Below are 27444 nucleotides of genomic sequence, written 5' to 3' on the forward strand. Positions count from 1 at the left end.
TAGTACAACATTAGGTTTTACCTGCCTGGAATAGCTGTGTGCCATTCCTGAACCGTGTTCCTTTAGGTGTAGCTAACCTTGGTCTGCCTGGTGCAAACACAATTAGTGTAAAGAGTTCTTGCTTATCTTAGCCTGTGTTCCACTGAGCCGAAAAGCAGCTGCAATTGTATATTACACTAAAAAGGTCTTACACACCTAGTATAGCTGTGTGTTACCACAAAATTAGTAGAGGTATATACTGTTCCTTGAATCTGTGTTCCACTATTCAGAAAAGTATATTCGCAAGTTGGTTTTCTGTGTGATTTCATTGTTCAGTGTCACTGCATAACTGACAGGGTATACTACCCTTGAATTACTGTAAAGTAAACGGAAAGTAACTTATGGGTTTACTCCCTAAGAATTGTTTTCACCTATACTAAATGTGTATGAAATGGTCTGACTTACCTAGAAATACTGTTAGGTGTTCGAAATAAGGTCTGTGCTTTGATCTGTGTATTTAAAGCATAGTGTAGTGTTTTTATAATGTGTTTATATGCATTCGGATAGTACTTACCCAATAATCTCTTGGTCTGCTTGCATGTAAAATAAACCCTTTATTTTTACAATTCATACTGTGTCAGTGTTTCCTTGGACCATATGTATAATACCATTTCTTTGTACTGATTCTACAGCCCTCTCTCCCTCCTAAGGTATGCCTGGCTGCTCTGTCTACGCTACCATGAACTCAGGGGGTACAGCCTTATACTAAGAGTAGAGTCAGTTGGATGGTTTTACTAAGTCCTTAGTTGGACTTCAGAAGAACTGTCCTAACAGATGGGTAGACTGAAGTGGAGGGTTACCAAAGGGGTGGCCAGAGAGACAGAAGTCAAGCGAAGAAGGTAGGGCATGGTCATGTTTGGGAGGTTAAGGCCTCTAGTAAGTATGGTTGGCACTTCAGGGGCGAAATTCGAGTAGGAGATCCAGGAAATAAAAACGAGAGGCTTAGGGTGCAAGACACTCATAGATGATGATTATTAGGAGAGGTGATGAAGCAAAGAGCTGAACGCCAATGGCTTCAAAAGAAGATGGGATATCTGGGTATGGGGGGCAGTGTATGGGGTGTATTAACCTTCCACGCTAAACTCACACTTTGTTGCACCCACCAATCGCAGTCCACCAACCTGAAATATTTGTAGTTGCAAAATTTAGGAGGTGGTCGCAGGAGGAGTCACCACATATGTTTTACCTAATCAATGTACTAATCCCCTACATATTCTATATGTAGTCCACCTTACTAACCAACCCATAGTGTCATTATTTTGTGATGTCACGGTGCTTCAAAAATTCCTGGCCAGGCCTTTAATCGATGAGAAAGTATTGGAGAATTCTGTGCTGTCCGTTGCTTGATCCATGTGCGAGAACTCTCAAATAAACAGTAAACTTTTGTTACATTGTTGGACTCCTTCGTTTTTAAGTGCGTGGGATTTCCTCGGCCCAGTTCCAGTAATAAAGTCTTATACTGAGCAAGATGCAGTATTTTATTTTAGTGTGCTTATATAAATAATGACAGTTCAGATGAGCAAGTAAGACTGTGGTGCTGAGAGAAAGTTGGTGTTTATGAGGATTAGAGTGTGTGGAAGAAGGCAGTATCAGTCCTTGTGAGAAAGAGGATGAGCCAAGAGAACGGGCGAGGCCTTTTTCTAACTGTACTCTGCCTGGACATCTGGCCTGCTGGTCTCCTGGGCCTAAGAATTTAGTGGTAGGCCCGAGCCACGTGCACAATCCACTCTACAATCAGAGGGCCAGTACCGTTTGGGGAGCTCCAGTGCTGTTGTGTAACCTATAGTGCAGACACAGGACAAAAGAGTTTGAAACTCATGCTAACTTCTTACGTTCTGGGGATCCTGGCCACATGGCCATATATTTGTAGCACGATAATAAGCCAGCTTTGGCGCGAGCTTCTACACCCGCACTCATCACTTGTGCACAGCGTAGTTATGATTGTGTTCCCACTTATGTCCACATCATTTGCTGTTGAACAAGGCGCGCATTGCAATGTGCGCCTCGTTCCTTCATTACCTGTGGCCCAGACTGGCCGGTAAGTCCATTGCTTGAGTGTCATTATTTTCATAGTTCTGTTCCAATTCTGCGCATGCAAGGCACGCCAGGGGTTTTCCCAAAACAAAAAGTGATAGAGGAGAATAAAGCTTCAAATGGAAATGCATGAGCAAAAGCAGAAATGCGCATTCCCCCAAGTGCACGCCGGTATCGGTGAGGGGGAAAAAAAGACTGGTTTCCGGTTTTCAGTTGAATCAGTAAACCTCCGACAAACGCCACCGGGAGAAAAGGTGTCTCCTTGGTTTACACTGAAAACACTGTTGTTTCTTCCCTCCCAGTGGTGCCTTGATATGAGCAAGGATGGGAGAACAGGGGGCTGGCATTCAATAGGAAAAGGGCCCTAGTGCCTCACAAGTATGCCTGTATGATTTCCTCCATTGCTTCCCCTCCCGTCCCCTGACCTTATTTCAAAAACACGGCACATTCTTACATAGGTTTCTTTGTAAAAAACTATATATATATTTGGCAGTGGACAGAGAAAGACTATTTTGAGAAATAGTAAACAAATTAGAGCAATTTTTGTGGCTGCCGATTCACGTCCCAAAATCGGCCAACATTTCTCAAAATATCTTGTGACCACTGACAATTATTAGTACTTGATTTAAAATGGAATTTTCTGTGTCTCTATTTATGCCCCTAGACCCTCTTTTTTCCCCTTCGCTAAAATGTAGGTTTTCAATAACATATGAACAGACAGCAAACAATGTATGTTACATCAGTTCTTTGCAAATGTCAGTGCGCAAGTTCTACTTTGAGCAATTGTAGCCAATGTTGAGCCTTTTTATTTTTTCATGAATTCCTCCTCCCCAAAAAAATACAAGTATCTAAGAATTTGCCACCATTTCTCAAAATAGCCCGATTACTGACAAATACTTTGTTTTCAACTAAAAAATGGCGTTGCATCCCTTTTTTGTAAAATAAAATATTTTTAAGTGGACAGAGTCTTTTTTGAGAAATTGTAACCAACTTTGTAGCCATTTTTGCTAGCTTACATTCCCTTGGCTCCAAAAATAAAAATCGCCCCGAAATGTGCCACACTTCCTCTAAACAGCCCCAACTACTGCCAAATAGTTTATTTTCCTTTTACAGATAAAAACAATATAACCTTGTATTTGCAGTATCTGCATTCACACTACCAGGCTTTTGCTTCTGTTCCTGCACTCATGTTGAGATAAGGCAAGCAAAAGGTGGAAGGGAGGTGGTGCTTAATAAGTCGGCTACAAAGTTCATTTTTTGCACACTATTGTTACACATTTAAGGGCATCCTGCTCCAGCGCATTGACGCCCTGCTAACCCGCCATGGTCTCCACTTGGATTCCTGTGTCTTAACCAGTTGACCGTATCAGCATATTTTGTTGCACTTAACTCTTGAAAGTACATTTACACAACTCAACCATCATTATTTAGTCTCACGCTGCTTAACATGTTGATATACACAGGATTTTGTTCAAGATGATGAAAACAAACCATTATCTTCTAATTGCTTAGCATATTTCCACATGGATGCATATGTTTTTTGGAGTGGTTTATTATTATTTGTGTGTGCAATATTCTTTTAAGATAAAAACACATCTTTCTACTAACTCGAGGCTGTAAGATACATGTGGTCAAAATTCTATATTTCAGACTGGGCTCAAATTCCTGCAGCACCAGTTAACTGATTCGTACGTAAATTATCTTATCTCACTGTGACTTGTTCATGAAAAGTAGAAGTCCTTAGAATTGATTCTATCCACATTGTACTATAGAGACAAAATGGCCCATTCATTCTTTTAGCTCTATAAATAATAACAGTGACCATTCATAGAGATCCTTGGATAAAGTTCAAAACCCTCTGCATCGTCCACAAGGCCTTCTGGGGCCTGGGGCCTCAATACCTTCAACTCTCTCTTCCTAAATACCTTCCTTCTCAAGCTCTTTGCTCATCTGCCTCTAGCTCCCTCAGGGTCAGTCGCATCTCCAAGCAACAAGTTGATGGTAGATCTCTTCTTTGGCTAGGGCCTCTCTCTGGAACAGCCTCCCTGCCCCCCTGAAACTTGAGGAGAATCACCTTTGGTTCCGGAAGCTCCTCAAAACCTTTCTATTTGCTTCTGCTTTTTCTCCTCCTCTCCCTTGCTGACTTCTTGGCTGAAATTGAAATTGCACTGGTTACCTGACCAACCTCTAATCTCGGGCCCAGGTCCCCACGCCCTCCAGTCGCACTCCTGCACTGCCTTCCTGGCAACCCCAGCACTTGGTGACTGTTTCTGTATTCCTACAGTCCCACTTCCAGCACTTTACGCCTGATGTCTGCACTTACCTTGCACTTGCCACCGTCTAGCCGTACTTTTACTTATTATTTATTCTTATTCCTTGTACTGCACTGTCCTCCCCCTCGCACTTCTCCTCCCTTCCCTTCCCATGCACTTACGCGATCTGAATGACACCTGGCCTAGTAAGATTGTTGTCTCTCTTCCCTCTGTCCCCCTCCTTGTCGCGCCTCAAAACACTTGTGTATAGGCGCGTTATAAATGCCATATCATATCATATACCCCTTTTGAGAGACTGTTCCTTCAATAACCTGTCCATTTAGAACATTGCATATCCCATGATATTTCTACTCCAAAAGTATGCATGTTAATAAATGCATGTTTCTCATGTACCCTGGAAAAACAATGTTGTGCTCTATTATTTTCCACAAAAATGTATGTGTGATCACGGATATACACAGATTTAAAATTTTGGGAAAAACGCTGGAAAAACACCACTGAAATTGACAAAACATACACTGAAAACCGGAGACCCTATTTATATCTATCTGATATAAATTGCAGTTTGAAAATGTTACATTTTCATCGATGCAAAGGCAACCTGGTAATCTTGCACCAATGTCAAAACATGGCACAGCATCGAGAACATGACAACATTCTACGTAACCTCAGATTGGCCAGGAAGGAGAGTGATGAGGAAGCAGCTGTACAGGTCAAATGAATTAGCTAAGTGTTGTTTAGAAGATGGGTGATGTGCTCTACATTGAGGCATTTTGGGAATTATGCGGCACATGTGTTTGTGAAATAGAGGCAACAACAAAGCCCTGAAACAATGACTTTACCATATGCACAAAGATTTCAGAAAGGCAAATGTGATGGAGGGATTCTAAGGAAACTGTCACAAGTCTTACCAGGTAGTCAGGGATGTGCATGTGGGAGAGTGGCCCCATTAGGGGTGTGGCTGTTGGGGGTACTAGAGAATTTTCTTTCCTTGTTTCATTCCACGAAAACAAGGATGTTGAAGGAGTCTGCTTTTCCTTTTCACTGTGGCAGGGCTAGTTGTTCAACACTACATTGTTTTAAGTCATTTCTAGAAGTGACGGAAGGGAGTAATGTATTCTATACATTTTTACCCCCCACATCAATAGCAAAAAAAATAAAACTAAATACAATGGGAATGCTAAAAATCTATCAACAGCAAAAACGAGCTTCCACCATCAGATGCCTTCTTTGCAGGAGGACCCTAAGAAAACTATTCAGGAATGGACCTTTTCTTTCCACCTCTTTACATCTAAGCATTTACATCTTTATGCATTGGTATCTGTGGATTGGCATTGTTTATTTAACAAATCCAATGTAAATGCACACATGCAAGTGTATCAATGAAAATGCATCACAATGTAAATGCATTGATGTACAGACAGGTCATGAACATTTCATACTTGTATTGTGGCGGGGAGCTGTAGCTATGTTCATCACAGCCAGCTCTGATCATGTGCAATTTAACAGAAGTATTTGAAACCATTCTTGGTCATTGCAGAGGGTAATTTGAAGTACTCCCTTCTGCACATCAATCTGACAAATGCTGAAAATATATCATAAGATAAGCGGTAAACAGCTCATACACTCACACACAAATTACAGTTCCTGGTCAAGAACAGTATTGCTTTCTATTAGGAGTGTCAGCTGGTTGCAAAGAACAGCAACATCATGGCAAAGGCAGACAAACTCAAGATGAGATGGGAAAGACCCAGCCTGTTCTCAAGGTAATGAGGAAAAAGCCAGGAGATGCTGTGGGGCTTAATGTACTAGAAATGGTAAGTGGTGCAGATGATGGATTTTAATATCACTAAATCAAAGGCATAGGGAGGAATAAAGCAAATCATATGTAAATGCCTTCCTGACCTACCTACTGACAAGATGCATCGCACCAGTGAAGGAAATCCAGCATGTTACAGTCTGATATCCAGCACTCAGCCTTGCAATCAGAGACAGCTAGTCCATAATGGGCGACAGGGGATCGACCCATCCATTTTAGATGGGCCGCCAAGACAGCGCGGTGAACACAGCGCTCTTGAGTTCACTTGATCTGAACTGTCAATGGGAAAAACAGTTTCCCTTTGACAGTTCGTACCCCAGCACGCATGTCCAATGGTCCATGCAAGGCAAGGAGCATTTACCTTCCCAAGCTTTGCATGGCCCATTGGGGATTTAGGCTGGGATACTGCAGCTCTGGGTGTGTGAGGGGGTGCTCCTGAGTCTCCCTGCACATTCAGAGCTGCTGGCGTGCTTGAGGAGACCATCGGGTTCTGTGTGCATGTGCAGGAACCAGGAAGCTCTCCCTGCTTACTGCTCATGTTGTGCAGGAGTTGGAGGGGCATTGTGGGACCTGGCATAGCGGATCCTGGACCAGGGCAGCAGGTAAGAAAAAAATATGTGTGAATGTCTGCATGTCTAGGAATTAGTGTATGTTTTGTGGGTGTGCATGTGAATGAGAGCGTGTATGTTGTGGGTGCATGGGTGAATGAGTGAATGAGTTATGAATGATGTTGATGTGTATGAATGCATGACAAATGCACCCCTTCCTCCTGGGTAGTAAGATCAGAGGCCCTCTCATCAGCACAGTAAGCAAGCTTCCTATTTGTGGATGCCAGGGGTGGTGGGGCATTTTTATTAGGCATCACTTTTAATGCAATAATGATATTATGTTTGCTTTAACCATGATGCCCAGTAAACAATGTCATGCCAGAGTCAGAAAATGTAACCAAACTGCCTGCAGCAGTGCAGTTCAGTCTAGCCATGTAATAACACTTATCGTGCATGATAAGTTATTATGCAGTTAGACTGGCTGGACATTTCTCATTGTGGCATGACATTTTTTACTGAGCATTTATGATAAAGAATGCCTGATAAGAGCTATTAGATGGATATATTGGCATGCTGGTGCTGTCAGTCTACTTTTGCTTACTGTGGCATGACTTTTTTTTACCAGGCATCTATCACAGATGCTTAGTAAAAAAGTAATGCGAGTCATGCCCGAGAGTCATATGAATGATAGGAGCGAGCGGACACAGTAAGCACAATCCTAAATTATGGACCTTAAAGGACCCATGTTGAAGAATTGCAAAAGTATATCAAATAGACGTCTCCTCCAACAAAAGGTAGATGTTTCTTTTCTGAATGTTCTGCTGTCCTGAACATGGCCGAGGCACAGAAGTGTTTAGAACGACCCTTTCGAGGAAACTTACATATATTAACCCATTTGAGTAGATTCCGTTTGGGAATGTGAATACACAAGTGTTATACCCGCTCCTCCATAAATATCCATCATTGTGCAATTGCAGGATACAAAACAAAAATGGTCATTTGAATGTGCACATCTGTGGTGTGCACTTTCAGGGGGGGCTTTTTTTGTGAATTTACAATTACACATCTTTAAAGATGCATTCATTTGTGTTTGCACATATGCACGCACAGATTGGAGAGTATCCATGCGAATACCTGTTGGGCATTTTTAAATAAGTCAGATGGCGGCACTACGAAGCCGTTCCCTCTTCCCCTGTCAACATTGAGGATAATGTAACTATTTATCTGGAACCTTTGAAAAGGAACAGGAAATGGGATATGACATTACTTAAGATAGGGGGCATGTTTGTGACTTCACAATTTTGTAATGTTTTTGAACAAGCAGGAATTTTGATTTTTGAAGGCACACTCAGCCACCAAATAAACCCAACCGAGGAATTCAACATTCTGGGAAGGCATTTGAACTTAAATGTGCTTAATTGGGTGGGCGAGATCACCAGCGTTAGCCCATGTGGCAAATGGTTTGAAGACCTTGAAAGCTAATACAGCATGGACAATCCTTAGCAATGCTAAGCATAAGTTCAGTTACACCTATGACCTATGGACGGCCAGATCTTCCATCATGTCAAGATTTGAAAAGGCAGCGGAAAAGGGGAGACAGAATGTTTTAGAGATTGAGATGGAGGACCCCAACATGATGTCAAACAAAAGTGGTAGTAACTATAGCACAGAAAGGGGAATACACAGTATTTTACTTACCCCCAGGTTTTTCCATATTTTTTAAAACACTCCATGTCAAATTGCAGCATGCCCTAAAAAGGAGGGCAACACAAGTTAATTATTGCCACACAATAGACAAATGAGCAATACAACAGTCAAGTGAACTCAAAAGTAATGTTGATCCCAAAATCAAGAAACAGCTTTTCCGGTGTGCCTTTGGAACTTGGGGTACAATTTGCTATGGCTATGGTGTGTTGTCAATGAGATGCTCATCAACAACACTCCATAGCTTATATGATTTGTGTCATTCAGATAAATATTATCGTGATTGCATATCATACTAACATAGCAAATGCAATAAAAGCATTGTCAAAGCCAATAGGTCGTAGTTTGTAAATAGAGACATAAAACCCCTAGAGGGCAAACCATGTTCATCTGTTATATATTTCCCACCCCACTGAAGAGAATTCCCAATGATTCCTCTTTATACCATCTGCCAAATTTCTAAACTCTTTATTTTCTCAAGTGATTTATTTGAATTTTAATTTCTCTGGAAATGCTCCTGAAATCAACCAGCTCTCATTGCATATTATGCATTTACCCCATTGTTTGGGTTAGCCACTTCTGTTGCTTGTTGTGTTTTGACACATGATGGATTACAAAGTGTTGGGTGTAGAGAAATGAGTTGATGGGCAGTGGTGTGAGAATGAACATGGTCACCCGGACACTTTTCACAAATAACGCTCGTTATGCAATAGCTTGATCTACATTGGAAATGCCTGGTCAGTACAATACAGGGAAAAGAATCATCACAAATTGTTTAACAAAAGTTATCGCACATTACATACCACAACTCAAAGTTGAAACACATACCGAAAAAACACACATTGAAAAACCCTGGTGGTATAATGCACTGATCAATTAACCTAAATGTTTCATTACTTGCCAAAGGTCAAAGTCATCATAGATAAGGAAAAGGCACACTATGTGACAAATCTGAACAATTCGTCCCTTCTTCCCACAGGTGAGCCATCCCATTTGGGGCTAAGGAGGTCAGCCCACTAAGCAAGACACTTCAAGGAGTCTGGGCAAGTGGGACCTCACTGGGAGTGACTCCCCTCTTAGGGACAAGGACTCCCATTCATAAGGCAATCCCAGTCCAAACCACCCTTTCTGCATATATGGATGTTGGAAAGACTTAGGCATTTCCTGTTACAACCAAAATCAAAAAAGATCCTTCTTTCACTCTATTGGCTTCCGTTGATGCTTAACATCACCGAAATGCAACGATCAAGGAAGACAGACAATTCCTTTTGCTCCATTGACGTTTGTAAGAAGAGAGCGGACTGTGAATGGAGAAGAGACTGCTACAGAGGGAGGAGAGCATCCGCTATGCAGAGGCAATCCACTGTAGCAATGGCGTCCTGGAGGGGAGGAGCAACATCGAACCACAGAGCCAGTGGTGGCAAGAATGAGGCTGAATAGGAGGTGCTTTGACTGAGCAAGAGGGTCTGGGCCGGGGGGGAAGAGATTTGATGAGAAGACAGCCATCTTCTCTGGTGACGTGATCCCTAAAGAGCAATGGTGGGCCTGGTGCCAAGCAACCAACGTCGAGACCAGAGACAAGAAAGGAGCTCGGGTCCCTGAGCTCCACCCAGCAAGCGCCTTTTCCACCAAGAGAAGTACAGACGGGTAACCAGGTGCTACCGACGATACCGGTGAGGCCTATGACTGTTGGTTTCCAGGAGTACCGGAACCAACAAAGGTACATGAAACAGTAGAATGAAACAAGCACTTGGCCCCACTAAAACAGAGTGAAAGAGATATGAACATTGTATATTGAGGCTGGAATAACTGCCAAAAGCATGAGAACTTAAGAGAAGCTAACGGGCACACAGGCCTGCTAAAACAGAGTGAAATAAATATGAATATTATATATCAAGGCTGCAATAGCCGACCAGGTTACTAAAGACGGATGGGCACACATCCTACAGGGAACAAAGTGAAAGGAAGGTGAACGATCTGCAGCAAGGCTAGCAAAGGGCATGAGGCCACAGTAACCTGCAATACCCGAGCGAGCTGACACCCTAAGTTAAATACTGTAATTGAGAATTAAGACACCTATTGTATGTGTTTTCTAAAGTGATAGGGCCAGTTAGTTGATTAGGATTCGGACAGAATACTTTTTACTTTGGACTGGATGTACACCCTTACCTTTAGTTTTACGAGGTAGGCAACTCCGCTCATAGCGATAGGGCTAGTTAGGCATTTTGCTTTTCATTTAAATGGACATCTTTAACTATGACCCAAAGTAGTCTGAGTCTTTCTTCTGGTTCACTACAACCGATCTCTCTCTCTCCTTCTCTCTCTCAAATATGATACCATTCATAGTGTAAAACCCCAATTAGAGAAATGGAGTGCAACAGATGCACAACCAAAGCTTCAGGAGCCCAAGTGGTGCCTTGCTGTAGTCATGTGTGTTGTGTTTTGCTTAACTACCATGTAAAAGGACACCTGACAAATGACAATGATTTCCTCACAAACATTAACTCAATATTTGAATTGCTATTGACCAAAACGCAAGAAGGTCCCAAGACAGGGTTCTGATAAACCTTCAGTTCAATTAGCAGCGAGAAATGCTGAAAGTCCCTTTCTACATAAGAGTGTCTACATTTACATTGAAGGTCTTGTCATGAAATTTCAAATGAAGCATAACGTTGTACAAAACTTTGCTTTACTTTTGCTGTGTATTTAGAATATATGAAATAATGTGTGTTAAATGTATTAAATGTACACACTTACATGTAAGACTGGTAGATGTTGTACAAGGAAGACATTACTGTTTAATGTGCATGGTCACACAAGAGTTCTTGGTTTTGCTGGGCCAATGCTTGTTGCTGGTTCTCCAGTCAGTCAAAAATTCGAAATTACTGTTCAACCTATGTGAAAACCTATTCCTTATGGTGGAAGCCTAGGGCCCCGTGGGTATTGGTACAGCCATCTGTAAACCAGATTCTCTGATCTAGCTATCAAAGAAACACATTATATTTGGTACAACAAATGGATCAGGTACTCAGGGCTTACGAAAATAGCTTATATGTACATCTTTGCATTCAATACAGCCAAATATATGCTCCTTCAGCTGATGAAAAGCTAAGTTCGTCACATGGTGTAGAGGCCTGAGAGTCCATTTTCAAAGCATCAAAGGACAGAATGCACTTAAGGTTTCACCTCTTGATATAAGCCTACCCATTAAAATCTACCCTCTGATGCACTAAGAGAATACCAAACCAAATGAGGCTGTCAGCCGCTCTCATTAATCATTAATTGAAGGCAAGCCTGTCAATAAGGTTTCATTCCCAATTAGAAAGAAATTAAACGTATGATTTGAAAAGGATATTTAAGATGCAAAACACAACTTTCGGCACAAACCTATTATGATATGACTTAGAGCCAAAAGGAAAACATTTCCTGATATTATGAGACTTTCATGCATGCTTGGAGACTAGACTGAAAATGTTTACATGTATTCCATATTGATAGAATCATACAATTTAATAGCGTTTTCATAATGTAGCTTACAAACTCATGCATCCCTGAATTTGTGAGGAAGAGGCAACTCTATAAATCCACATGTCAATGATGGGAGGAATTCCTGTCAGAAGATATGGCAGAAAGTATGATTATGAGTCCAAATTGTTCATAACATACCCCTGTCACATGCTGAAATAATTCTGCCTATTAAAATCTAATTATCTAAACAGGCCAATGGAAATACTTGACCAGTTACAAAGTATGTCAATTATGAACATACTGTAGGAAAATAGATATTATGTAAGCAGATACACACATGAAGTGATGGAGAGCTCTGGGATTGTGAAGGGTGCGGAAAGGCAAACTTCTGTTGAATTGGATGAGTGCTGAGCTTGGATAATATATGGAGGTGAATGGGCCCAGTCCAGAAGGAAGGCTGACACGTTTTTTTTCTGGGGCCGACCCGATTTCGTAGATGCAGGAGAGCGTTTAATATGAAAAAGGTTTATATAACTCACTGTTGCTACCTGTGTGTTCTCTTGACACTCTGATAAAAAAGGACACTTTAAAATGCTGGTGTGAAATGCAATATTGCTTTCTCACTATATTCAACGAAAGTGAGATTTGACTTAGTGCAGAACAGATATAATTTCCTGAGCACACCATGCACTGTTTGATAAATCATAATCAAGGTGCACAATTTCCACTCACCACTAGCCACAAGTTAGTGATAATTGGCTCTTGGCGAATAAGAAAGGGTATGCTGAGTTTATGTGTAGAATTATGATGGCAAATAATTTTGTATGGCTGGCTAGTAGCTTGCAACCCAAAATGCATACCCCTGTTATAACCAATTGAATGCAAGTAGAATGTTTTAGCCTGTCCTGTTAGCATGACATGTATCCTGCTTTCTGCGCATAATCAAAGCCAAAGAGTAGGCTAAAATGAAACCAAGTAGCATTTCTGTGTAGAGAGCGCACCCCTTTGTGAACCAAAACCAACTTAAATCTAACCCTGCATGTTTTCACAGGTGTAGTTTTACACTGGATTTGTAGAATGGTGTACAACTTCCATATGTCATGATTGATTGAATTGTGACCTGTGAAAACAATATATTGGGATGAAAGGGAGCCTAGTTGGACTATTTCCGTCCATACAAAAGATGCAATTTCAAATGAAGAGTAAAACGTGATAGGACCTTCAGATATCACTCAAATCATCCAAGAGAATTGAGGCAGATGAATCAATATTCTGTGTGTTCAAAATTGACAACACAGCTTCCCAAAATATTAGCCTGTAGATTGTGACACTGCTCACATTGACTTGTATTTTTTTTTATATGATATGAACCCACAGCACCATATTTACATGGGGGGGGGGGGTGAATTACAAACGAAGCGTGGTAATGTTGGTGTGTTTGAAACCCTTCTCTGGTACCAATGCTTGTTATTAATATTGGAGAAAACAGATTTTAAGATTTACTCTGACATTTATAAAAGAACTCTACTTTTATGTACATGTGGGGCAAAGTATTTGAAATATAAATTGTATTGTACTATTTAGAAATAGGAGTTAAGAAATATATTTATTGCAGTCTTATGAGAGCATGTTTGTAACATCTTAGTGAAATACTTACATGCAGGGAACCTTTCGTTTTTGCAAACCAGAAGCTTTTGTTTATCAGAGTGATTGTGGTGACTTCCTCAGCATAAAGCTAGGGGAACACCTTTGAGTTTTTACTTTAATAAAATACTGATTTCTGATAGACCCTGTGTATTTCTCCAGAATTGTGATGTAGGACTGTATATCAGGGATTGTTAAATACAGATTGCCAATTAGTGAAAAGAACAATTACAACGCCAAGATATTGTACACATAGGCACATTCTACCATTGCAAGATGGTTACTGTAAAGTTACTGTTTTTTGACATGAAGCAATGCACCTATAAAGTGTACTCTTTGCATCATGGATCAGTTGATTGTAATGGAGTGGAAGCCTTGTTAGTATATTCCTTAACCATACTTACAGCTACCGTCAGAAAGAAATTAAAAAGGAAAGTCTACTGCAAAAAGGTAACAGTGCAAAAATGGAACACCATCAATGTACCAAGGAGCATTGGTACAAAAGCAGCATTTGACAACTGTTCCCAACTTGCAGTTACGGCCAACACTAAGAGAACTTTCACCTTAATGCCTCTTTCTGTTTGACAACAGTTCCATTAAAACATGCTGCTGTAATAGCTCTGCCAGAGAGTTAAAGCTCACTGGAAGCAGTCTTAAAATGGACCAATTTTGCTTTGTGAACAGCAATAAATATAGCCTCTTTATATTGATGGAAACCTCACTAATAGGAAAACCCAATGGGTCTGGCATTCCAAATGCAGAGACTAAGGCTTTTTTCTCCATTGTGGGTTTATAAAAGAATCGTACCCGTTGCATTTGCAAGCCACACCTATTGGCATTGCCAGTGCTTTTTCCTCTAGTGGGGAAGAACATAACAACGTTTTAATAGCACTAACCTAAGCGAACTTTAAATAAAATAAAGGAAGAAGACGTAAATTCTACCACACAGGTTCTTACAGGATTACGCCGAACACAGGTCTCATAAAATAAGGGTACCACCCCCTCACACATAAGTAGAAGCTGCATCTGTAAGGATTGGCCTGCACCTCTCAGAGGTATACCTATATCTCAGAAGACTTGTACGGTTCCCATCTAATGTACGTGAATGCAATCACATCAAAACATCAATAAGCAAAATGAAAACATAATCAACTGCTGGACTCATTTGACTGGAAACAATAAAATCAATAAAGATTGCAAGTAAAGCTAATTACATGAATTTCAATATTTTGCCTTGAAAAGGTGCAGAGCACGAAACACTTGCCAAATTAATTGAACGGAACAATGTGGGGATGCAAGATTGGCTGTCAGAATATAGAATTTTTGATTACTTCAATAATATGAAAACATCATTAATAAAATAAATCAAGCTCAAACCCTATGGAAAATGTACATCCACTGGTTATTTCTTCAAACCTATTTAGCATGTTTAAACTACACTATGTGAACATCTTGAACACATCACCATTGCACTATAAACAACACCCTGACCAACATTTGCATAAGTGGGAAATGATTGGCTTTAACATTATCCGCAGTAAATCCCTTCACATGTGTAAATAATACACAATAGAGTGAATTAAGATGCATGCCCAAGGCAAGCGCCCACGACCACTAACCCTGGCTGTATATGTATATCATGTGTTCTACTTTTCTGTCATGAGAGAATCATGATTCATAAGTGATTTGAGACCATGGTGTGCACTATATAATTAGACCATGAATTTGTTAGAATTTCTGTAGTACACATTTACTAGAATCACTTACAGGTGATCCTAATTTTGACAGCCAAGGAAAGTAAGAAGTATTGGATTAAGTGATTTGCATAGGATAACGGACTGGTCAAGTGGGACAGTCAAACTTTAAGCCCAGCTTTTCTAGTGCACATTTTGCAGTTTTAAGACTACACAGCCTCCCATTGCATCTTTAATTTTCGACCAACATACAATGTTTTCTGAATGACTCTCTGGCAAGAGCTGCAAGTACCCTGTGTATTGGTTCCAACTTCTAGATTTTCCTTATGCAGGAGAGAGGGCTGTCTAAAGACACCATCTAATTGACGCAGGCAGAAGTACTGTCACGGGACAGGGGACAAACTGTCTCAAACAAGCCAGAGCGATAGGAGAATTGAAGCTGGATGTGTCCCTGGGGTTCAGAATTCTATTTTTAGATGAAACGGTTCCATATTTCTCCAACAGCAAAGGGTAAAGTGATAAAGAACTAGCCATCTGAAGGTGGTAATTTTTACACTATTTTGTCAAAACTATGCAGAAGCAAAGATCTCATGTTGTCCCCACTAAGGATTGAAATCTTGGCTTGTTAAAAGGTGTCTCTTAACCGTGTGACCCCAACATTGTATGTGCAACAGAGCAGTACCAAACAGGGAGTGGTATAGCACAGGGGCAATGTGCTGCTCTTGGAAGCAAGACCATGCAGAGCAACAGAGGTCCGAATCTCGGATCCACGCTTAGAAACCGAACTCAGGTATGGTATTAGGCGCGTTATTAAAAAAAACAATGAAAATAAATTGAATATGTAATCTGGCATGACACTGAATGTACCTCATGCTGTTAATGATGTGTTATTTATATAGCACCTTAATCCAAAGCACTTTACAGAGCACATATTTGCACACAATATCACGCAACCGAAATTGGTACTCATTTATCGACCTCGGAAGGATGAAAGGCTCAGTTGGCCTTGCCGGGATTTGAACCTGCAACCTGCAGATCATGCTTAGATCGCAGCAGCAATCGCACAACCCACTGAGCTATCTTACCAGCATATTAACGTGTGGAGCTATTCAGTCTAGCAGACTTTGTGCCATTCACTCTGGCAAAATACCAGGTTGTTTGTTAAAAAACGAAAACCTTTCCCCCAGCATGGTTGCAAAATTAATTAACTTACTAGGTGGAAGATTTGGGGTCATGTGTTGCTGCAAGAGCAGGGCTAGAAAATCGCACACGTCGGGCCGTACAGCCTAATAACAAAGAGACTGAGCAATACAATCCATTGTGTGTTATTGATTTGTATTGCCATTGCAGCGCCAGCTAGGATGGCATAAGGGTCTGTCCTAGCACATGAGTCACGTGGGGATAGTCAATGATTACGCAAAGAATGGAGAAGACGGCAGTGTTAGAATACATGACATCACTGAGCAATTAAGTAGTGCTGCCTTTAATAAGTTTTGGTATGTGCAGGGGGCAGAGAATTTTGAAAATGGGGCACTGCCATTTTTTATCCACCCCCCATTCCCTCAAAAAAGGGCTTACCCAGCCAGCAGCTCTGAGGTTCATTAGCTCCATTTCCTTCATTTCCTCACCCCACTCATTACCCGTGACGGCGATCTTGTTGCTTTCAATCCTTTTTCTTTATTGGTTCCCACGATTATGGCTGATTTCCCATGAGGATGAACTCCCGCTCCCCTTATACCTGCCCTTGTCAACTGAGGAGGGCATGATGTTGGACTCTCCTGCAGGCCACGCTGGTCTAGAGCAGAATGGAAAGATAGTGGCGTGACATGGAAAGGAGGTGCCAAACTTGGAGTCTGTACAGGGCAAGGTGAACTTGGGGGATGGGGGTCCAGTTGCAGAAACCAGGTGTCTGGAGGAGTCCTGGCTTCAGCTTAGTACAGCAGCAGCAAGGCAGGTGTTGTGCTTTGACGCCTGCTGACTACCCTCCTAGGGCAGAACCCAATAATACTCAGAGCCACTGCGTGGTTCAACCTTCTTTATTCGTGCCAACTACAAAACTGAAACTTTCCTCACCTCGTCCCTCCCCTTCCGCCCTCCTCCCATCCTGGCGTGGCACTCTGGTTAAAGGGGCAGCGTCCCTTTTAGGTATAAAACCTCCCCCATGCTTAACATGACAGCTGGGGGTTTACATGTGTTCACTGAGTCTCACTGGTCTCTTTACTGCTCTGTGTGGTCTTCCTGGAGACTCTCTGGTTTCACCGCTTGCTTCGATCGGAGGGTTTACATTTTCTTCGGACTTGAGTCCTCGGACATTATTCCTGATGTCTCTTGGTCCTCGAGGTACAACCTTTTGAAGAACAACGCGTTCCGAGTTATCTCTCCTGGCTCCCCAGTCGCGGTTATCATAGGCCTCTTTATGGCCGTAATTATTCGAGGTTTCGGGTTGTACTGGGTGTCTGTTTTCTTCCTCTGGGTTTGTCGCACTAGAACCGTCTGTCCTACCTCTAGCTGAGGTTCTCTCGTGCCTCTCTTTTTGTCGGCCCATTCCTTGGCCTTCCTCTTCTTTTCAGCGTCTCGTTCCCTTATGGCTGCATCTTCTTCTGGTGTATAGTCTTCCCACTGGGGAATGCGCGTCCGGGGTCTGTATCTTACCACCATTAATTCTGCTGGTGATTTCCCTGTTGCATCATGTGGTGTGTTCCTGTAGCTCCTGAGCATGCCGCAGATGGCCTGTGGGTGCGACACTTGCTCGGCTAGAGCTTTTTGTCTCGTTAGTTTTATGGTGCCATGAAACTTTCCACCATTCCATTGGCCTGTGGCCAGAGTGGTGTTACCTTTTGGAGGTGGAAGCCGAGGTAGTCTGCCAGTTTGGCAAACTTGCGCCCTTGGAACAGAGATTCGTTGTCTGTTTTGGCAATGTTGGGGATGCCCCACTCACTGAAGAGTTCATCTATGATGGGTGCCGTCTCGCAGAATGATGTTGACCGTGTTTGTTTGACGAATGGAAATCTTGAATATTCGTCGATGGCTACGAGCAGGTAACCGCCCTCTTCCAGGGGTCCATAGAAGTCCATCGTGACCCTTTGCCACTGCCTTTCTGGGTGTGTCGTCGGCTGCAGTGGGCTGGGAGATGACTTCTTCGCTGCTAGTTGGCAGGGTGTACAGTGTGCTAGCATGTCTTCCACAATAGTGTCCATGTAAGGGAACCAAACGCGGTTTCTTAGGATCTTTTTTGTATTGTCGACTCCTCTGTGGCCCTCGTGGGCTAGTGCTACTAGTGTTTTCCATAGGTCCTTCGGGGTGACTAGCCTGTTTCCTCATAGCAGTATGTCTTGGTCGGTCGCTACAAGTTCCGGGTGTATTTTGGCCAGGCGTTCTAAGTCTTTCTTGTCTGCCCCCTCCCTTCTGTTTCTTCTTTCGTGCGATTCCCTCCATTTGTTTGTGCGGGTGAGGTGTATGTCTGTACTGATTGTAGGGTCAGCTTTGCTCCGAGCTGCGAAGACTGCTGTTGAGATGGTTGGTGGCATGGCGCTGGAGGATAGGTATGAGATGTATTCCTCTGCTTCTTGGACAAAGGAGTCGTCACTACCCGTCTGTGGATGCCGTGACAGGTAGTCTGCCCGGTTGGCTTCTCCACCAGGCTTGTGGATGATTTCGTAGTTGTATTCCTGTAATGTTATCCCCAGCGTTCAATTCAGGGGGGCATTTTTGTCTTGGGGTTACCGAACAGCGAGAGGAGCGCTTGGTGGTCCTTGACTAGGGTGAACTTCCAGCCAACTATGAAGTGGTGGAACTTTTCGCAGGCCCATACAGTTGCGAGGCTTTCTCGTTCAGCTTGGGAGTAAGCCTTTTTGGTGTGAGATAGGGCACGGCTGGCATAGGCCACTATTGTATGTCATGTGTTGTCCTTGGTGTCTGTTTGGGCTAGGATGGCTCCTAGGCCGACTGGGCTGGCATCAACTGTGATGACCATGTGCCACTCCGGGTGGAAGTATGCCAGCTGGCGATGGTTGGCGAGGCCCTCTTTGATGGTCATGAAAGCCGCCTGGCAGTGTGGGTGCCAGTTGAAAGGTGTGTCCTTCTTGAGGAGGGCCCGGAGTGGGTCGGTGATCATGGCATGGTTTTGGAGGTAGCGTGCACAGTATCCTGCCATCCCCAGGAACGAGCATAGTTCTGCCGTCGTTGTCGTGGGAGCTTAAAGGTCGATAATCGCTTTTATTTTGTCTGGGTCAGCCCTTATGCCTTTGTCTGAAAATATGTGTCCGAAAAATCTGCGCCTGGATTTGTTGATGTCACACTTGGGTCCATTCAGTGTTAGGTCAGCTTCATGGAGAATCTTGCAGACTGCTGTAAGTGCCTTGTCATGTTGGTCTTGATCCTTCCCGAAGATCAGGATGTTGTCGCTGTAGTTCAGCTCGTTCACCTCAGATGATATGATGCGTCTGATAGCTTCTTGAAAGATTTCTGCGGCGGAAGAGATGCCAAAGTTGAGCTGCTTATATCTGAATAGCCATTTGTGTAAAGCAAAGGTGGTGATTGCCCTTGAGGCTGGGTCAATGACAAGCTGGTGGTAGCCCTGATTGAGGTCTAGCTTTGAGAAGCGTATTGCTTGGTTGAGGCTGGTGAGCATGTCCTCTAGACTTGCTCCTGGGTGCCTTTCTCTTTGGATGGCGGTGTTGGGGATGTGCATGTCGACACATATGCATAGTCGGCCGTTGTCCCTGGGCACTCTTACTATGGGGGATACCCATGGTGTTGGTCATTCCGCTTTTTCAATGATGTCATTGAGGAGGAGGAGTTGGATTTCTTTTGCTACTTGGGCTTGGAGGTGGAAGCCCACTTTGCGTGGGTGTTGTGGCACAGGCATGACTTTAGGGTCAATGTGCAATTTAATGACAGATTCTTTGAGCATTCCTACCCCTTCAAACAGTTTGGGGAATTGGGCTTTAATGTCCTCTTTGGTGAGGGGTCGGCATGTGATTGACCTAATGTCACCGCAGTTTGACGGGTGTCCTTTTATTATTTCCATTGGTTCATATTGCAGGTTGATAAGTTCCAGAGCCCTGGCCGTCCTGTAGCTGAGGAGGCAGCGTCCTATGGAGGGACTCCTTATGACGTGTATCGTGGTGGTTGTCGTGAGGTCACGGTGGGTTAGATCACATTGAATTTATTTTCAAGTTTGTTTATTGGCATTTTAGTTATAGTTACATATTTCAAGGTGACCGATTGGTCAGCGACATTCAGCCTTTGTGATTAAACAACAATCTTAACATAACAAGAACTTAAAAAAAAAACATTGGAAACATTAACTATCTCCGATTCAAGGGTGGGTGATGACTGATTGGATCGTGAGCGGGGAGGGAGTGGCCGGACAACATGGACGCAGGTATGGGCTTTCCAAGAATGTTAATGCTGGAGGGGTTTGGTTTCGAGTGTCTTAGGCAATCATTCGGGTCCTGTGCTAGGGCCGGTGGATGGTTCAGGGGGGCTTATCATCCGAGGAGTGAAACAGTCTAGACATGGTGTCTTTCCAAGCAGCAAGGGCCATGCTCGACTCATCCGTGGATCTAGCCACACTGTCCTCCCAAGCTCTTGTTTCGGCGATCGCCCATCTTTCAAATTCTTTGCGCCATGCCCTTTGATTTGGTCCTGCCGGCCGTTTCCATGCCATGGCTATGGTCCTTTTGGCTGTTATGCATAGCAAGTCCATCAGTTTAACTGCATATTTGAGTTTGGCCAATCTGGGGTAGCAGCCTAGGAGGCATTCGGCTGGGGTCCACTTATATCTAGTGACTTCTGCCTCTTCGCAGGTTTTTTTCACCGTTGACCAGAGGCTGCGGGTTTTGGTGCAGTTCCAGAGCATGTGGATTAGATCTGCTCCCTCCATCCCACACCAGGTGCATTGTGTCTGGGCGGTCCTATTGAACTTCGCAATCCTGCTCGGTGTTAAGTAGGTGCGATAGAGTACATTTAATTGGATTAGCCGAAATCTCTGGTTTCTAGAGACCTCTTTTGGAAAGGATAGCGCTCTACTCCATTCCTCTTCGGACAACTCCTGTCCCATGTCTGATTCCCAGCGGGTCTTCAGTATATCACCGCGGGGATTAGGGATGTCAACAAGGAGTTTGTATATCTGAGATATTGCTTTCCCCTCTTCGCTCAGGGTGTACATTAATGACAAGAGGGGGGTGGCCTCTGGTTCCTCTGGCCAGGTGTCCCATTTAGTGCGTACTATCTTGCGGATCTTTTGGTACCACAGGAATTGGCCAGCGTGAATGCCCTCTTCCTCTTGTAGCTCAGCGAAATCCCTGAATATGCCTCCGGAGTATAGATCGCCCCAGGTGTATACACCTTTTTCCTCCCAGTGCCTAATGGTGTGGAGGGTGGTGACAGATTTGTCGAGTCCCGAGAGTATTGGTACTTCTTGGAAGTATGGTTGCTTCAAGTGTAACATCGTCCCGGTTCTACACCATATTTTCCTGCCTAGGATTGTCAGAAAGGGCTGATCGTGTAGCAGAGTTTGAGGGGCCCAGAGCAATTCCCTCAGGCGGATTGGGGAGATCATGGCCTGTAGGAGGGGGTTCTCCGAAGTGGTCCCGTCCGCTAGCCATTTGGTTACATGACTCAGCTGAGCTGCGAGGTAGTATTTCTCTAGACTTGGTAACTGAATCCCTCCTTGGCTGTATGGTAATACTAAGGTAGACAGTGCCACCCGATGTCTGCCCTTACCCCATAGAAACTCCTTAATTATTGTGTCTAGAAGCTGGAAGAAGGGTTTGGTGATATAAAAGTGCACATTCTGGAACCCATATAGGAATCTAGGGAGAATGATCATCTTGGTTATTGAGGCCCTGCCCAGCATGGATAATGGAAGCTTAGACCAGAAACTTATGGATTTGCGCAATTTTGGTATCGCTGCCATCGTGTTTCGTGTATGCATTTGTTCTGGGGTGTGCATTATCTGGATCCCAAGATAACGGAAAGATTCGGTCTCCCACTTTATGCCCACTGAGGGAAGCTCTTCTGCAGATTTATTTTTCAGGGATGCTAATGGAAACATGCAGGATTTCGTTTTGCTAAATTGTATACCCGAAACTTTGGCGTAGTTATCAAGGATCTCCAGTATTGTCGGGACATTGAGATGAGGGTTGTTAACATATATTAGGACATTGTCTGCATATAATGAAACAATATGGTCAGTCCCGCCCAGCCTAATTCCTGCGTCAAAAAATTGCTGCCTGAGGAAGATTGCAATGGGTTCTAGACCCAGGATATAGAGCATGGGAGAAAGTGGGCAGCCCTGCCTAGTGCCCCTGCGAATATCCCATGTGTCCGATACATATTTCCCGGATTTTATCCTGGCCCTAGGTTCATTATATAGGATCACTACCCATCTGATAAATCGTTGGCCGAGTCCAAAACCCTCCAGGACCGCCACCAGCCACTCCCAATAAATGGAATCGAATGCTTTGATAGCATCTAGGGAGAGTAATGCGAGTTGTTTTTCGCTTGTATTGGTTTCAGCTATAATGTGCTGAAGCCTGCGTAAGTTTAGGGACGTGTTACGTCCAGGTATAAAGCCGTTCTGGTCTTCGTACACTATGTCACCAATCACTTTGGATAGTCGGCTCGCCAGTATTGTCGTCAATATTTTCACATCATAGTTAAGCATGGCGAGCGGGCGGTAGGAGTCGCATTTATCGGAGGGTTTATTGGGTTTGAGCATCGGGACCAGTAAGGTTTCCCTCATACTGTCAGGTAGGATACCAGTTTCGAATGTCTCAGAAAAGACCTGGTGTAGCAGGGGCGTCAGGGTGGGTTCGTATTCCTTGTAGAATTCTGGGGGGAGTCCATCGCATCCTGGGGTCTTACAAGTAGCGAGGGACCTGATAGCCTCTGTTATGTCTTCCGGTGTGATGTCAGAGTCTAGAGCTTCGGACTGCGTTAGCGACAATTTGGGCAGGCCAATTTCCTCCAGAGTGTCTAATATCTGGTCCTGTGGGACCTTGTGTGTGGGAGTATAGTTGTGCATAGAAACGCTGAAAGGTATTGTTTATGTCTTGTTGAGTCCTGTGTTCTATGCCTTGTTCGTCTTGTAGTGCTGTAGTAGCCTGCCTGGGGTGTTCTTTTTTGCAGAGCCACGCTAGTAGTCGACCCGGTCTGTCGGCCTCTGCATGTGCTCTATTAGTTCTAACGCTAAAATCGAACTTGGCCAGCCTGTCCCATGCCCTGGAGCAGTCCTCTCTGAGAGAGCTCAGTCCTTCCTCCCTCCCCATCGTGTCAATAGGGGTGGACTCTAGTTGTTGGACTTCCAGCTCTTTCTGGTTCAATTCCTCCCGTAGTGATTTCCTGATGCCCCCTGCTTTTGCAATTGCTTCTCCCCGTATTACCACCTTTAGGGCATCCCATAGCGTGCCTATTTGGTCCACACTGCCTGTGTTTACTGCTATATAGTTTTCCAAGGACTCCTGTAGCTCATCCCTAAAGGTCGGGTCTTTCAGAGCCTCAGCAGACATTCTCCACATAGGGATGGGCGGTCTAGGGCTATTGTGTTGCCAGTCTAACAGGAATGGGGAGTGGTCGGAGATGGTCCTTCCTAAATATTGTGTGTTAGCAGTCTGAGGCATGTGTTCTCTGCTTATGAAAAAATAATCTAGCCTCGTGTGAAGTTTGTGTGGGGATGAGTAATATGAGTATGTCCTTTCGCTTGGGTGGAGGTCCCGCCAAGCATCAATCAGATCAAGTTCGTGGACCATGACATGCAGGGATGAGGTGGCAGCGGGAAAGCCGCTTGTCGGTGGGTAAGACCTATCTAGTTCAGGATTGTAAACGCAATTAAAATCGCCTCCCCACAAGAAGAGGCCATCCCGATACTGTGACATCTGGGCGCTAAGTGTTTTTAAATGGGCTGGGATATTGTTGTTGGGGAAATATGAGTTTACTATACATATTTCTCTTTGTTCCACCGTTCCCCATATGATCAAATATCTACCTTCAGGGTCCCTCACCAACCTGCATAGGAGAAACGGTACCTGGGGGTTGAACCAGACGAACACTCCTCTGGCGAATTTAGAGTAGGGGGCTCCGTAGCCTTGTCCCCCCCAGTGTTCTCTGAGCTTCTCATCCGTTTCAGCGGTGCAGTGAGTCTCTTGTAGGAGAGCGATGTCCACTCTCTTTCTCTGTAGGTAGGATTTAATCCTGTTCCTGCGGTGGTAGGTGCCCAGGCCCCTTACATTCCAAGTCAATAGTCTAATGTGTGTAGCCATCTTGTTTTCGCAGAACACTAAAAGAGCCCCTGCTTCCTCCAGTAATGCGGATGGTGGCGGCCGGCGTCGCCAGTTCGGCACTGTTTTGTGTGGTCTTGCCCATCCTGGCCCTCCAGCCAATTCCCCCACCCGTCAGTTGTGATTTTGCCTTCGGAGATTTATCAACATTAACAACCTCCATCCCGTAGGATGGATCAACGGTAAACTGCCCCCAGCAGTTGTTATGAACTCACAACGCTCGGGGGCTCCCGGGCCTTCCAGTCCTCTCCAGGTCTTCCAGCCCGGGTGATGTGTAGGCATTTTACCTACACCGCTTCGATTGGGGCGGGTCGTCAGTGTTTATGCACAAGAGCCTCTGAGCTCCTGCCCGATTGCGTCGCCTTCTTGGTGCGGCGATGCGATTCATTCCGAGGTAGTAACCATGGTTGATGTGTCCTTCAACTTCTCGCGTGATCTTTGTCGTTGCCCTGGTGTTTATTGTTTCTCGCTATTCCCTCCGCATCTTCAGCCAGATTGTTGTGCTCAAGCCATAGATTTGCCGCCGCCGGGGTTTCAAGGAAGATCGCCTTCCCGTTGTGAAGCACTTTGAGTCTCGCTGGGTATAGCAACATATATTTAAGGTTGAGTTTCCTTAGAGTGGCCTTCACTGGTATAAAAGAGTTTCTCGCCCGTTGTACTACTGGGGTGTAATCAGGATACATGACTATTGACGCCGCGCCCCTTTTGATCTCTCTGCCTTCTCTCGAAAACCTCAGAATGGCCTCCCGATCCCTGAAGTTTAGGATTTTAGCTATTATAGGTCTCGGATGTGAGCCCGGGGGAGGTCGCTTTTGAAGGGATCGATGAGCTCGTTCCACAGAGAAACCCTGGGTGAGTTTGCCTGCCCCGATTTCCTGCAAGAACAGCGTTTCAATGTATTCGGTAGGGTCGGGGCCCTCTGAATCCTCCGGTATCCCCAGTATTCGGACATTGTTGCGACGGGCACGGCCTTCCGCATCTTCTGAGCGCGTTTCCAGTCGAGCTACTGTGGATTCCAGCTCTTTGACCTTCGCCTTAAGTTCCTGTGTGGTCTCCGCGGTGTCCTGCAGAGAGGCTTCAGCAGTGACCATTCTGTCGGTTAGGTTTCGCGCGTCTTGTCTCATCAGTTGAATGTCCGATTTTATTTCGCCGATCTTGTCTTCCATGGATGTTCGCAGTGCTGCTATCGCTTGTAGGATTTGGGAGTCTCGAGGATCTGTTGCCTGAGTCGGAGATCCTTGAACAGCGCTCATCTCCTGTGGAATCTGATGTTTGTTAGATCAAATTGAAACTGTCCTTTGAACATCATGGGCAGGGCTGCTCCCCATTGGAAGATGTGAGTTCTCGACTACCGCAGGGGGTAGAGGGTTGCTATCTCGTGGTATAGTTCCTCGTTCATAACGTTTACTGTCACCTCTGTGTCAATGACAAATTGGTTTTTGGTGTTTCCCCATTTGTATTGTGACCCTGGGGGCTGGCGTGTCTTCAGCATCGAAGCTGAGGAGTCGGACATATTCTCTGTCGTATCCGCCCTGCAGGTACTGAGGTTGTAGCACATCGTCTTGATTGTATTTTGGTGGAGAGTTATCGTATGGGTCGACATCCAGTGGGAAAGGTTGGACATGAGGTTCTTGTTCATGAGGTGGCGGGTGTTCCCTTGTATAGGTTCTCTCTTGGGTGGCCATTTGTATTTGGTCATAGTGGGGAAGATCGTACAGTTCATGAATGTTCCTGTCGGGTTCAATTTGTAATCCTTCTAGTGTCCTCACTGTGTTCGGACGTTGATATGTGTTTGTGGGGCCTGTCACTCCTCTTTTGATGGGGCGTAGGTCGTGGTGTTCTCTATGAAACTCCGGTGGCGACTGGCAATATGTGGGCGATTCTGGCCCGTTTCAGGGAGCTGTTCCTTGCATGTGGCTTGAAAGTGGTTTTCTTGGCCACATCTCAAGCATCGTTGGCCAATCGCGGGGCATGGCCTTCTGTGTGGGTATTCAAACCCACAACAGTAGCATTGTCGATCACTTTGCGTTCGTTGTGTGGAGTATCTGAGAGTTTGTCTGCTCTGGGTGTTCGGGTATCGGGTGTATTGGGTTATGGCTGCGATTATGTCACCCTTTTTTGGGTTTTCTATAGCTGCGGCTTGGACATCTATTCTTTCATACACTCTGGCCAGGTCTAGTACTTCTTTTTAGGATAGGGGTTTTTTCAATAGGTGTTGTCTGAACATTGAAGAGATACATCCCTCTATTATGCGTAGTCTGATGGCTTCATTGTTATTGAAGTTGGCAAAGTCAAATTTTATTATTTTCCGTTGGAGGCTGATGACGAATTCTCCTAAAGATTTGTGAGGGAGCTGGACCCACTAATTGAAGGTATAGCGTTCATAGTCTCGGTTGGATGTTATTACAAATTTTTCATTGATGGCTGCCAGGAGGCTTGTATAGGTGGAGCGGTCTTGCAGGGGAATTGTGCATATTATGTTCTTTATTTCTATTCCTGCTACGTTTGTGAAAATGCTGATCTTGTTGGGAGGGTCTTGGGTGCCAATGGCACCTACGAAATCTTCAAATTGCTCGACCCATTCCTCCCATCATTGACCCTGATCATGGTGTGGGTTGAGGGTGAAATGGGCTTGGCCTCCTCATGAGGCTGCCATGTGACGTGAGGTTTGTGGCGGCAGGCGAGGGGGATCCTGCATCTGCTGCTGATTGTGCGTGGTCGGTCATGGTTGCACTGTAGGTGGTGCATAATGGGATGTTGTGGCTTTGTGGTAGGTTGGGGCTGTTAGCGGTATTCAATTGAGGTTCTAACTCCTCTGTCGTATCTGAAAATGTCTATGTCCCCCGAAGGCTTTTTGGCTGCAGCTTCGTGGTGGGGGAAGGCTTGTGTGCCCCTTCTGCTTTGCAGGTGTGCCAGCTCCTGGCGTGGGTTTTCTTA

General features: G+C 44.3%; 1 protein-coding gene across 1 annotated transcript in view; it reads right to left on the minus strand.

Annotated features, from left to right (window-relative positions):
- Positions 1-27444, minus strand: part of LOC138569531 (cytochrome P450 3A24-like) — a 224409-nt gene that overhangs the window by 154243 nt on the left and 42722 nt on the right. The window contains exon 3 of the mRNA XM_069647587.1: positions 8412-8464. Coding sequence (XP_069503688.1) covers positions 8412-8464 — 53 coding nt within the window. The remainder of the gene's footprint in view (positions 1-8411; positions 8465-27444) is intronic.

The sequence above is a fragment of the Ambystoma mexicanum genome, chromosome 2q (assembly GCF_040938575.1).
Source record: "Ambystoma mexicanum isolate Mex_15411 chromosome 2q, UKY_AmexF1_1, whole genome shotgun sequence".
In the NCBI taxonomy this organism is placed as follows: domain Eukaryota; kingdom Metazoa; phylum Chordata; class Amphibia; order Caudata; family Ambystomatidae; genus Ambystoma; species Ambystoma mexicanum.